At 55.1% G+C, this 12,399-nt stretch overlaps 1 protein-coding gene across 1 annotated transcript in view; it reads right to left on the bottom strand.

Moving 5' to 3' along the window:
• Window positions 1-9,438, bottom strand: part of TEF (TEF transcription factor, PAR bZIP family member) — a 22,036-nt gene extending 12,598 nt beyond the window's left edge. The window contains exon 1 of the mRNA XM_024737508.1: window positions 9,291-9,438. Within this exon, the coding sequence (XP_024593276.1) occupies window positions 9,291-9,393 (103 nt within the window). The 5' untranslated portion in view covers window positions 9,394-9,438. The remainder of the gene's footprint in view (window positions 1-9,290) is intronic.
• Window positions 9,439-12,399: the final 2,961 nt, after the last annotated feature.

Raw genomic sequence — 12,399 nt, forward strand, 5'->3', positions numbered from 1 at the left:
CTCTGTCACCTGATTGGTGCCTGCTGGAGTCTTGGTCGTAGGCCCTTTTCGGCGACAGCCCCTTCCCTTCTACCAGCGGTTTCACCTTCGCCTCCTTCTTCGTAACCCCTGCCCTTCTTTCGGAACACTGTAACCGCTCTCCCTTCCCTCGCATCCCAATCTCACCACCTTCTGGACGCGCTGAAGGGAGGCGGGGCTGGGAGCAGCCATGCCAGCGGGGGGAGCCTATCAGAGAGCCCCCCCCCCGCGCGGGTCACGTGGAGATGCAGCCGAGTCCAGTCTCGTGGGGAGGGGGAAGAAGGAAGGCGCGGAACAGCCAATGGAGGGCGGGGGCGGGGCCCGGGGCGGTGCACGAGGCGCAGCACGTGCGGGGCTGCGGCGGGGCGGGGCGGGGCGCAGCGGGCGTTTCTATTCCGGGGACTCTGCCCAGGGTCGTGGGACAGGGACGCAGAGGCCAGTCCTCACCCTACCTCCCCCGCGATCTAGAGGTTGGCTGAGGGCAGGGCCGGGGACGGCGACACGTTCCCGTAGGGACGGCCGGAGCAGGCTTGGCCGCCGCTGAAGGGGGTGTCAGGTTCCTCACTGATCCCGGGTTTCTGGTGCGGGCGTGGCGGCCAGATAAACACTAGCGTGGAGGGAGCATTCTTGAGGCCGCGGGTGGAGAGAGCGAGCCCGGCCCTGAGCCAGAGCCAGAGTACACGCTTCCGTCCTCGCACTTACTAGTTTGTGACCTTGGGAAAGTCCAGTTGTTTCACTTGAGCCTGTTTCTTCGTCCATAAAATTTAGGGGTTGGGCTAGATAATCTCTAAAGCCCTAAACAGCTCTGAAATTCTGTTCCTCTCTAGGACCTTCCCTTCTTTTTCCTAGGGAAAAAAATAAAACAAAATTCCTTTACACAGGGTACCGGTTACACATTTTGTGGGACAACTACCTCTTCTCAAAATATTTACAAATACTCCCTGGGAGTTCCTCAGGAAACGCCTAAAAATACAAAACGTGAGGGGGTACACAAGTGTGGAGGCCTTATAGAAAGCCGCTCCTAAGTGGCACCCAGAACTTTGTACCTCTTTACAGCACAGATCATACCCTGCCTTGAACCCAAACAAAACTAGACTCTCCCTCCCTGAGAGGGCAGGGACTTCGGCTTACTTGTCCTGTATCGGCCAGTGACTCCCGCCTTCCACGAACGAGGCTGGGGAATGGCAGGGCCTGGTCCCTGGTTCATAGGGTAGGTGCATGACCGCAACACCCAGCTAGATGAAAGTTGTCAGGCTGATGCAATCAGAACTGGGAGTTGAGGAGGAAGAAGAGGCTGGGCCCCTGAGCAAGCCTGGAAATCAAGAGGTTTGAAGAAAATCTGGGTGGTGGTCGAGGCCAGGGGATGGAGCTTGACTCCAAAATTCAAGTTCTTATGGCCACACTAACTAGACTTCAGTCACTTTCTGACTCTGATACCTGCAGCCAACTGCTTCATCTCTCCAGGCCACCTTTCCTTATATGTCAGACGGCGGCGATAGGGCAGGATTGACCTTGTGAGGCTTCCTAAGCCAGTTCGTATAAAATGTACAATTGCAACCCTGCCACAAACAGTAGTTTTCATAGCTTTACTACCACTGATGGGTACAAATCCACTGCTTGGTGTATCCGTTATCCTAGAGGCAGGTATGGTGCCCATGTCGCTGTTTAGTGAAAGTGCTAAATTGTGTACAGAACATTTGTTGTGTTGCAGGGTTGTTGTTAGTGGTATTCTGTATGTGGCTAAACTAATATATCTTTAGGATAAACTGACCTAGTGGTTTTGTTTTTTGTTTTGTTTTGTTTTGTTTTTGCGGTACACGGGCCTCTCACTGTTGTGACCTCTCCCATTGCGGAGCACAGGCTCCGGACGCGCAGGCTCAGCGGCCATGGCTCACGGGCCCAGCCGCTCCACGGCATGTGGGATCTTCCCGGACCGGAGCACGAACCCGTGTCCCCTGCATCGGCAGGCGGACTCTCAACCACCGCGCCACCAGGGAAGCCCTGATCTAGAGGTTTTTAGAAACAAAATTCAAAGGACGGTCCGAGGAAATTGATTAAAACAATGTATGAAGTTTAAAAAAAAAATGGCTAGTTTGGCCGCAGAGCAGCTTGCTGGATTAGAGTTAAATGTATATTTTCATGGCTAATGTGACATTATTGAAGAGAAAAAATTTCTCAAGATATTAGAGGAGGATTTGTAGTAACATAACAGTGGAAGGTTATAACATTCGTTTTATGACAAAGGTGGTATGTAGTAAGAGGGAGTAAAGATTTAGATTTTTTTTTAAAGCTGCAGTTGTCCAAAAGGGATAATGCCTACTCTGCTTATCACCCGTCCTGGAGCAACTGATTTAACAGGCGAGTGGCACTGGTGAGAAGCTCAGTAAGCAGCTTAGGGCCTTAAAACTTAGTTTTGATTTGGTCCTCTGTTCATGTACCGACACTCCCCAAAGAGGGATTTTTTTTCCCCTGGACAACCGCAGGGTAAATGGTGTGTCACAAACACCACGGCAGGAACATTATAAACATGTTCTCTCTCATGCTTACTTGCAAGCTGGGAGGTGAGCTACACTGCCAACTGGCAGCACTCAACAGCACCATCCTGGAGGCGGGAGCCATTATGTTCTTGTCTTCATTCTCCGGCTGATCCGAGAAGAGCCACAGCATCCTGTCTCTACCTCTCCCTCCTATCAGTAAAGTGGGAATAACAGCACAGCCTTGCCCCTTCTCTTAGTGGAGGAATAAATGTTGTGAGAAGTAATTAGCTAATTTCCATAGTGTTTGTGAGCCCAGCAAAGAAAGAAACTCTATAAAAAGAACATATTATTACATGGTTAAGACTTTAAAGCTATGAAGTGATACCTTAGTATTTTATAGCAATAGGGTTTCAATGCAGCAACTTCTTGAGGGAAATGTGGTCCTGGGGCAGCAGTGACTTTGTGGGGTTGGGGCGCAGACCTGGGTAGAGTCTCTCCACAGCACTGTCCAGCCACTTGTCCTTGAGCTAGGGACTTCTGCTGCCTAAGTCTCAGTTACTTTTCTCTTGGAAACGGAAATGGCTCTGCTTACCTCATAGAGTGGTTATGAGGATTACGTGTGGGAAGCAATGTCAAGTGGCAGCCTGAACAGCGAATGGCGTGGAGTGCATGGGCCTCCACCCTTCCCCTTCATTCAGGTTGTGTTGGGTGAGGAGTACGATTATTTTGGCTGAGGGGACAAGGCTGTGAGTGGGTTCTTCAGTCTAAGCTACTGCAGAGAAAGGATGTGAAACATCCATTTTCCAGGGCTGGACTGGCTTTAAATTCTACTCTTTAGAGTTCCAGAAACTTGCTAACCAACCCAAGTTAAAAATTTAATTTGGTTGAGCATATGCAGAACAGGTGCCTTTCATTAAGCCGCTATACCAACTTGGATTATTTAAATTTGAAGTTCAGAGGAACTAAAACTCCAGCATGGGAGCCTTTGACCAGATACCACATAATGATCTCTTTGGCCACATAGTCAGCATCTAACAGGACAGTACGACTCCGTCTTCTGACTTACTGCACAATGTGACATGAGCCTGGTGTCTGTAAGAGCAGGACAGTGAGAAGGCTTCCATTGAGCTCTAACAAAGCCCAGTGATCTGGGTGCTTTGTGATACCAAATGCAGGAGAGCACAGAGCTTTGTTCAGGGTAGTAACTCAGTAAGTATTTGTCGGCTCGCTCTGTGGTGGGTGCTGGTAGGAGGGTTAACAAAACCTTTCAGAGCCAAGTCATATACATCTGGAACGTTATTAACATGAAATAACAGTCATTGTGTTTGATTCACAATCAAACCTGGAATAACAAACATGAACCGTTTTTATGGCAAGTCTCCCGCCACTGGCCTTGCCCACAACTGCTGCCTTTCGAGCCCACATACCTTGTGGCTGCATGGTTCTGGGCTGTGGTTTGTACCTCGGTCTCAGTGTGTCCTAGGGGAGAAGTGGCAGGTGGAGGCCCTTCGCTAACTCTTGCCCATCTCTTAAATACTCTCAAGAATACCAGTTTCCTGTTCGGCTTGCATTTTGTCCGCTGCCCAGGTTTGGACTGTAGAAGGGAATGCGCCAAGAGCCATTTCCAGAGAGCAGCCCTCACCTCCAGGCTCTGCCACGTCTCAACAGCCACTTCCTGACAGCCAAGGGCCCTCCAGTGGAGGCTGTGTTGGTGCAGTGGTAGGGTGTGGGCTCTGGAGCTGGAACATCTAGGTCTGATTCCTGCTTTGACTACTTCCTGTGTGACCTTGGGCGAGTTACTTAACCTCTGAGCCTGAGAAGTAAAGGAGTCAATTCAGGCGCACTGCTGAGACTAGCACTTGGAGCATAGCAAGTGCTCACCTGAGGTTGTCACTTACCACAATTTCACGTTGGGTTGTCCTCGAAACACCCTGTTCCTCCTAAGCTACCACTTCCCCAAGAATAGTGTGTGTGCGTGTGTGTGTGCGTGTGTGGGGCGGACCTTGCAGGCAGGGAGGTGATAGCCTCACTCTTCTCTATGACCTTCAAGGCCCTGCAGGCTCTCCCCCTTGCGGGTCTCTCCAACCTCACCCCTTCCTTCCTTCCCACTTAATAAAACACCTCCTGCAGCCACAGTGGCCTTTCATTCCTCAGACACATGTATCTTTCTTGCCCCAGGACAGGGCCTTTGCAGGTGCTGTTCCCTCAGCCTGAAAGTTCTTGATGTACCTGGCTCTTCGTCACCCTCCAGGCCTTGGCTCAGATGTCACTCCCTCAGAGAGGCTGGCCCTGACCTCCCTGATTGCTGACTCTCTGTCTCCCCGCTGGAATGCAAACAGCAGGCGAACAAGGGCAGTGTTTGTGTCACTCGTCGCTGTGCCACAAGTGTAGCAAGGACTCAACGTGATGAATGTTTGGATGACTCGAGAGGTACTGCCCTGAGACCTGGTTCCAGAGACCCCAGGGAATTCCGTGGGTAGGGAGGAGCCTGGAAGCCGGCCGAGCTGGGTTGGAGCCCCTCAACAACTGTGTGGCCTTCCCATCGCTGAGCGTTAGCCTCCTCATCTGTACAATGGATCATCACAACTCCCTTGCAAAGCCGTTTCACGGATGGAGATGTAAAAGCACTGAGCACGGTTCCCAGGACACACCTGGGAAACAGGGGCCTTTAGAACCAGGATTCATTCCTTTAGCAACCTAGCCTTGGGACAGGCCCATTGAGGTGTAAAAGCCATCTGGACTGCTGGACACTGCTGTCAGTCTCTGGCACTCGGTGAGAATGAGTTTCTCACGTTTCCCTGATTGGTGATGGGGATGGGACGGGGTTGGGGGACAGGTAGAGAAGAAGGATGAGTCCCTGACGCTGGGGTGAAGAAGAGGCAGGCCTGCATCCTGGCCCCGAGGGTAGCCAGTTCCTCTGAGCGTGTTTCCTTGCCATTTAGGAGGTGGTAACGAGGGTTAGAACTAACACATCCAGTACAAAGAAGGTCCCTTCCCGCACTTCTTCCCTGGAAGCAAACTTCATGATTTCTCGGGTTTGCTCTGGTTCCCCAAGACTGGGAGTGGAGGCGACCACATGGACTTTACTGATGCCAAGCCCAGGACAGCCCAGGCTGCACTGAGTCCACTCTCTTGCCTGTTCACCTCAATTCCCCAAGAGGAGGCTACCCAGACCCCTGCCTCTGCCCCAGCGAGTCCCACTAAGATCTGGCCTGTTATCATTCAGCCCTTTCTCTGGCCAGCTCAGCTGGCCTGTCCTGTTTGGTGCGGGGCTGTTGGCACCATGCCCCCAGGAGCCTCAGCACGTGTTTCCAAGGAGACAGCCCTGAGTATGCTCCCACAAACTTGCAACGTCCCCTTCTTTCAAGGAGAATATCCATGGAAAGGAGGGTGGAAATGAGGGAGTGAAGGTCGGATTGCAAAAGTGATGTCCGTGGAAGGAGCATAATGCCAGGCCCAGCTGCTGTTTGCCTTTCACAGAGAAAACAGTGTGGCACTTCACAGTTTGCAAACGCTCTCACATGGGATAGCTCACTTAATCCTGGCCACAAACCTGTGAAGCAAGTATTCTTCTCACAGATTGGGGATGGAGAGAGGCATGTCAAGGATACCGTGCTGGGTGGCCCACAGCGATTCTGGTTAGGAGCTCCTGACACGGGGAACCTGCCTGCTCAGCTGAAAGTGATGGCCTTATTCAACCTCTGGTATGCTTTCACGCTACATGGTTCCCTGAAAAGGAGGCCCGAGTGACCAAAGTTGGCAGAAAGATGAGGGGCAGCCTCTGAACACAGCCAAGGAATGAGGAAAGGATAGGCTGTAAAGAGCTAACAGTGTGGTTTAGAGAAGCAGGGTCTTTCCAGAATCTGGAGAAGGAAGTGTGAGAGCAAGCAGCCTGGAACAGAATGGCCTCTTGGAAGAGGATCCTTGGGAGAAAAGGCAGGTGCGGAAACAGGAAGAACAGTCCTTAGGGGTCAGGGCCCAGAGGCAGAGGGGAAACTGAGTCAGAGCTCGGGACACAGACCCACTCTCTGGCTGGATGTAGATTTCTCTGCCTACAAGAAAGTTGGTTGAATGGGTGGCTCAGAGTGAGGGGCCACCGGGTGGTGGCTGTAGCCTGAAGCCGAGGAGTCTCGAGCCTGGTCAGCACTGTTGGAGGAAGTCTGCTTACCCAGGAAAGGGGGGAGTCTACACAGGCTGGGGTGGGAGGCCCGGGGCAGCAAAAGGGAGAGGCCCCGAGGTCGGGGCTCAGGGAGCGTCCTTGATTTAGAAAATGGAGAGGCTGCAGGGAGAGCAGAGTCTCGTGAGGGCATGTTCTCACCCTCTGCACGGCTCCCCTCTGACGTCCCCTCCCGCTGGACCCAAGGTGTGCTCTGCACGTGACCCCCGTGTGAGCTGAAGCACAGTCACCGGGCTGGGGAGAGTGGGGACTTTGTAAAGAGGTCGCCGTCCCCCACCCTGGAGAAACCTGCGCCGCTCACACCACAGCACCGGGCGAGAAATCCCGAGGAGCAACCAGCGCCTCTGTTGCCCCCCTCCCGGGGGTCTGAAGCCAGAGTGAGGGATGCACGCGGGGGAGAAGCCCTTGAACGACACGGGTTTGAACCGCGCGGGTCCACTGACACGTGGATTTTTTCACTAACTACGTACAGTACTATGTGATCTGTGGTTGGTTGAATCCAAGAATGTGGAAACATGTACCCACGGGGTGACTATAAAGTTATACGCAGATTTGCAGCTGTGAGGGGGGTTGGGCCCCTGGCCCCCATGTTGTTCAAGGGTCAACTATGCTTGCTACATGCCCACTGGGAGTCCTAGTTGTGATGGTGTGTGCTCTCTCTTCACCAAGGTATAGTGCCTTCAGCTGGATACGTTTATTTTTATGAAAGATTTGGAGAGTCTGGGAGCTTTGGAAAGTGGCGATGGCAGGTTAGGGGCAGTAATAAGAGCGAGGTCTTTGTGGGTTTCACTGATCCCCTTGACTCTTCGACCCTCGTCCCCTTATTTCATCCACCCATTGGCATCTGTCAGTCTGCCCGGGTCTCATGCTTCTGACTCTCAGTGAGACACCACGTAGCGAAGTGATAGGAGGTGGCCTGAGACTCTGGTCCATCCCCCGTGGACCAACCCAGCTGTACCAAACCAACTGTCCTCTGTGAGGTCGCCAGTTCTCAGCAGAGCTCTCCCTGAGACCCTGGGCGAGTCCCCTCCGTGCTGGGCCCTGACTTTGCCGTCCACGGTGCGCAGTGGGGACTTTGCAGCTGTCACGGGGCTCTGGGGACCAGCTGGGAGCCGGGGACAAGCAGCTGCTGCTGCTCTTCATAGACCTTGTTATTCAGGTCCGAGGAGCAGCGCCCTGAGTTGCCCCCCAGACCCCTTCCCTGCTCAGCCGGGACCTGACCGTGCAGACCTGCCGGCAGCCCAGCTGCTCCCTGTGCCCGCACTGGGCCACCTGGGCCACCCTACCATCCCTGGGTGCCCAGACCAAGAAGGGAGCCCTATTCCTCCAGCTTTTGGAAGAACTTCCAGCCTCACCTACCCACACAGGGTGTTCAGAGATGGCAAGAAAAAGTCAGCTGTGGTTCATCGGCCAGGCTGAGTTGAGAGTTTCGAGGTGATGGGCTTCTCCTGGTGAGCAGCTGGGGTCCTGAGTGCCAGGAGGGCACAGACTGCCCACAGGTGAGGCCTGAGGGGGGCCTGGAGCTCGATGAGAGAGCCCACGGGGAACCCTGCCCCGAGCTCTAGGAGACGCCTTCCTCCCTCGGGCTGTGTCTCCATGAACGGAGCCTGCCACCCTCCTTTCCTGAGCCTGGCTCCCCGAGGTGTGTCAGGGCAGGGGCTGTGGTGTGTGTCCTCGGCCTCCGGTTTGGGAGTGGCCTAAGGGTTCCGTGGAAGGAAGTCCTGTGGGGACAGCCAGGGCTGCCTGGGGATGAGATGTGTCAGGTGCCAGCACGCAGGTGAGGGAGAGGCCTGAGAAAGGTCCCTTGAGGGGACACCCGGGACTCCTAAGTCAGACTCTGGCAGCCGAGGGCAGCTGGGCTCCTTTAAAGGCACCTGTGCAGTTTGAGCAATGAGGACCTGACATCTTCGAACAGAAGCGATTTGGAGAAATATTTGGCAAGAGGGGGCCCCCTGAGCAGGCTGGCGCCCAAAGTTCGCATGGCCCTGGGCCTCTCAGGCAGGACGCGGGAGACACCTGGTGCTGGCTGCCCGCTCTGCCCCTCGGTCCACACCCTCCTCCGCCGGCTCCCTCGCCCCGTGCTTGCCTGTGGTATCCTAGGAACCGGGGCTTCCAGCCTGTGGTCCTGTTACATAACAGCTTCCAGCCCATCCACGGGTTCAGCCCTCCAGCGAGCGGAAGCCGAAGCAGATGCCCAAAGGAAAGCCTCTTCTCCAGACACGGGAGGCTCTCCGAATCTACAGTCTCTGCCAGCCCCCTGCCACCCCAACATGCAGAGGGAGGGAACTTAATAAGCAGTCAGCATCCAGTGCGTACTCTCAGCAGGGCCCTCTGGTCCTGTCCTTGTCCCGCGTGAGCACGGCACCTGTCAGTGGCCACACGCTGGCCACGGCTTCCCAAAGCTAGCAGGCCCTGGGGGCAGTCCCTGAGTGACGGTGCCACTCCCTACCGTGTCCCTCTGCACCCCAGCCCTTCCTCGCCCAGGAAGAGGCCAAGGGCAGACCGCTGCTGGGAACCCTCCCTTGCCTGGAGATGCCTATCCGGCCAATGTGCCTACGGCGGCCTCCACCCCTTGGGCACCTGGGCAGCCAGCCATCACAGACCACGTCCTCTCCTACCTGTCCTCTTCTCTGGCCAAGGCAGAGAGTGCTCCAGCAGGGACTTGAGGACCTCAGGCATGTCCATGGCAGGGGCCACTCCAATCCTGTCGCAGCTCGACATGGCCCGGCAGGGGGTGCTTGCTGGGGGAGTTTAGAAGCAGCTGGAGAGGCAGGAGCTGGCCGGGGAGCCACAGGCTCTGGAGGCAGGCGGGGCGGGAGCCCGAGGCAGCCAATGGGCAGCACGGGCCCCGGCCCGCCCGTCCACCCCCGGCTCGGCCACCTGCCAGCTCCGGCTGCAGCCAGGCCTTCCCTTCCTGCTGCCTGGCAGGGCGGACCTGGCCCTGCGCCAGCCTCAGCACGTGGAGACACAGCACCAATCCTCTGACAGAGAGCCCGGTGTTATCTAACTTTGCAAAGGGAAGTTCTCCCCCAGGCTGGGAGCCAGGACCAGGCCTGCCAGGTGAGAGCAGTGGGCATGCACTACACACTCCGGCCCACTGGGCAGAGGAGCCCTGGAGGCTGGGCCCCACGGAGAGCAGGGCCTGCCGAGGAAGCCAGCCCGGGCTGGGCCCTGAGACCCTGGCAGCAGGCAGCTCAGCACAAGGATGTACTGTGTTGGCACTCACAGGCACATGAGTGGGCGTCACGCACCTACCTGTGGGCTTGTGAGTCTCGAGGGGTTGTTGGCATGTTTTGATGCTGGTCCATATGCTATGCATGCACACGTGCCCTCCCAGGCATACGGTGTGCATGTGGCATGCGTAATTGGGGCTTTACACCATCTGCAGAGCCTGAAGCCTGCTCTTCTAAGGGGAGCGACAAACCTGCAGCCTGGGGTTCCTTTGGTCTTCGGGGACGGGGAGAAGAGGCAGGTGCCTAGTGAACAGGTGCTGGAGGGCAGGCAGAGCAGGCACCACTGAAGGGGGACAGCTCTGTCAACCGGGCTCAGGCTTGTCCTGGACGATGTCCTGCTTCCCAGCCTGTGTCCCAGCCTGGGGAACTTGGTGGCAATTTGCTGTTTGCTGTAGTCCCCTCCCTGGCCCTCTCACCAGGACACTGGCCTCGGAGGTCCCCAGGCCACTTAACTTGAACGTGTGGTTGAAGCCAAAGTTCTGTATGTCGCCCTCCACAAAGACCAACACCTGCGTTGGCCGGCTGGGGCTGGGGGTGGGGTGGGGGAGGGGGCATTGGCTCCACCTCTCCACGCAGTGATGTGGCATCTAGAACAAGCTGCTGGGTCTCAGTTCCAAAACCACTGAATGTTGTGACCTCCAAGGTTCCTTTCAGCTCTGGTTCTGTCTCTGACGCTCCAGGTTGGATGCAGTAAGAATTTGGTTCCTGCACCACAGCTGATTTCTATGTAGTCTTTCCCCGCTTTCTAAAATTCCATTTTGCACAAACAGCAAATACTTCAGGACGCCCTCTAGCCTCTCCTCTTCCCCAAAGCCCCAGCTTATCCTCCAATTACCCACTTTGCCACCTTAATAGTCCTCCCCAAACCATGTTCTTTTCCCAAATTAATTAAAAATTAATTTCAAGTTTTGAATACAAAAAACAGTATATGGCTCAAAGCTCAAAACTTTTGATAAAGGTATACTTGTTATTTTTGGCTGCGTTGGTTTTTTTTTCTGTTGCTGAGGCTTTCTCTAGTTGCGGCAAGCGGGGGCTGCTCTTCGTTGTGGCGCGTGGGCTTCTCATTGCAGTGGCTTCTCTTGTTGAGGAGCACGGGCTCTAGGCGCACGGGCTTCAGTAGTTGCAGCACAAGGACTCAGTAGCTGTGGCTCGTGGGCTTTAGAGCGCAGACTCAGTAGTTGCGTTGCACGGGCTTAGTTGCTCCGCGGCATGTGGGATCTTCCCGGACCAGGGCTCGAACCCCTGTCCCCTGCATTGGCAGGCGGATTCCTAACCAGTGTGCCACCAGGGAAGTCCCTGATAAAGGTATACTTCAGAAATGTCATTTCTGTCCGTGTCCCTCCTCCTCGTTCCCCTTCCTCATAACAGATTTAATTTCTTATTTATCCTTCCAGTGCCCTTTGCCTCTGTGAAACTGGGGGCCCTGGCAGTGGGGGACAGCAAAGGTGCGGAGGACCTGGCACACAGGCTGTCTTAAGTTGACCTGTGGCTCGCAGGCTGGGGCTGAGGCTGGGCCAGAGCATTAACCATTCCTTGGCCCCAAAACACTTTTGTGTTCGAGACTGGCTTACCCCAAAGGTGGAGCGGGCAGGCGCCCACAGAGCACGATTTCAGAGGCAACAGGAGGTCCCCAATGTGTCTCAAATACACCCACCTGCCGCATGACATTTCACTCTCGATTTGTTCCTGTCAGACCCCTTCCAACGTATGAATGTACGAAGGCTCTAAGACTCTGACTGATTGCTCACTGCATACCTGGCACCAGCCTAGACCTTGTAAGGAATTCAAAGCTAAATAACAGACCTGGCCAGGCAAGTCCCTCGCCTCAGGGAATTTTCATGCCACTGAAAGTCAGCCCACGTGGCACCCCGCACTCTGCAGCTAGGGTGTCCAGCTGGCAGCATCACCTATGGCTCATACAGGGGCCACATCAGCAGGACGCTGGGTCAAGCGGCTGGGGAGGGCAGAGATAGGGAGAGGGGCGGCCACAAACAAGCCTGGAGACATCCGGAGGGGCCCGCATGGCAGGCATGTTGGGATTGCCTGTACTCCTTGGGTTTCCTGCCTCAGAGGTCTAATGTCTGCTGTAGATGGCTCCCCTGGTGGGGGCTATATGCGGATGCAGTTTCCGGCAGAGGCCTCTGGGGCTTTCTCTAGAGAGATGCAGAGCTGCCCCCATCTCCACCTCTGCCTGTCACCCCACCTTTCAGAAGCAGCTTCCTCAGAGGCAGAGAGGAGGAGCTGCGACGCCACGGGAGTGGTGGTGCTCATGGCAGCCCCTAATCACAGGACCAGAGACCAGAAATGGGCCCACATTCAATAACTGCGGGCTGCTCAAGCCAACCTGGCACCTTGATGAATGAAGCCATTGACCGTAAGTATCTAGGATACACCGGGCCGTGGAGATGCACGTGTGAAATACACTTGAGAGAAAAGGAAAGGTGCAGAACAGTAAGTACACATGGCTTACAATGATCCAACAATCTTCTTAAGG

Source organism: Neophocaena asiaeorientalis, unplaced genomic scaffold, assembly GCF_003031525.2.
Source record: "Neophocaena asiaeorientalis asiaeorientalis breed wild unplaced genomic scaffold, Neophocaena_asiaeorientalis_V1.1 scaffold242, whole genome shotgun sequence".
NCBI classification, from domain to species: domain Eukaryota; kingdom Metazoa; phylum Chordata; class Mammalia; order Artiodactyla; family Phocoenidae; genus Neophocaena; species Neophocaena asiaeorientalis.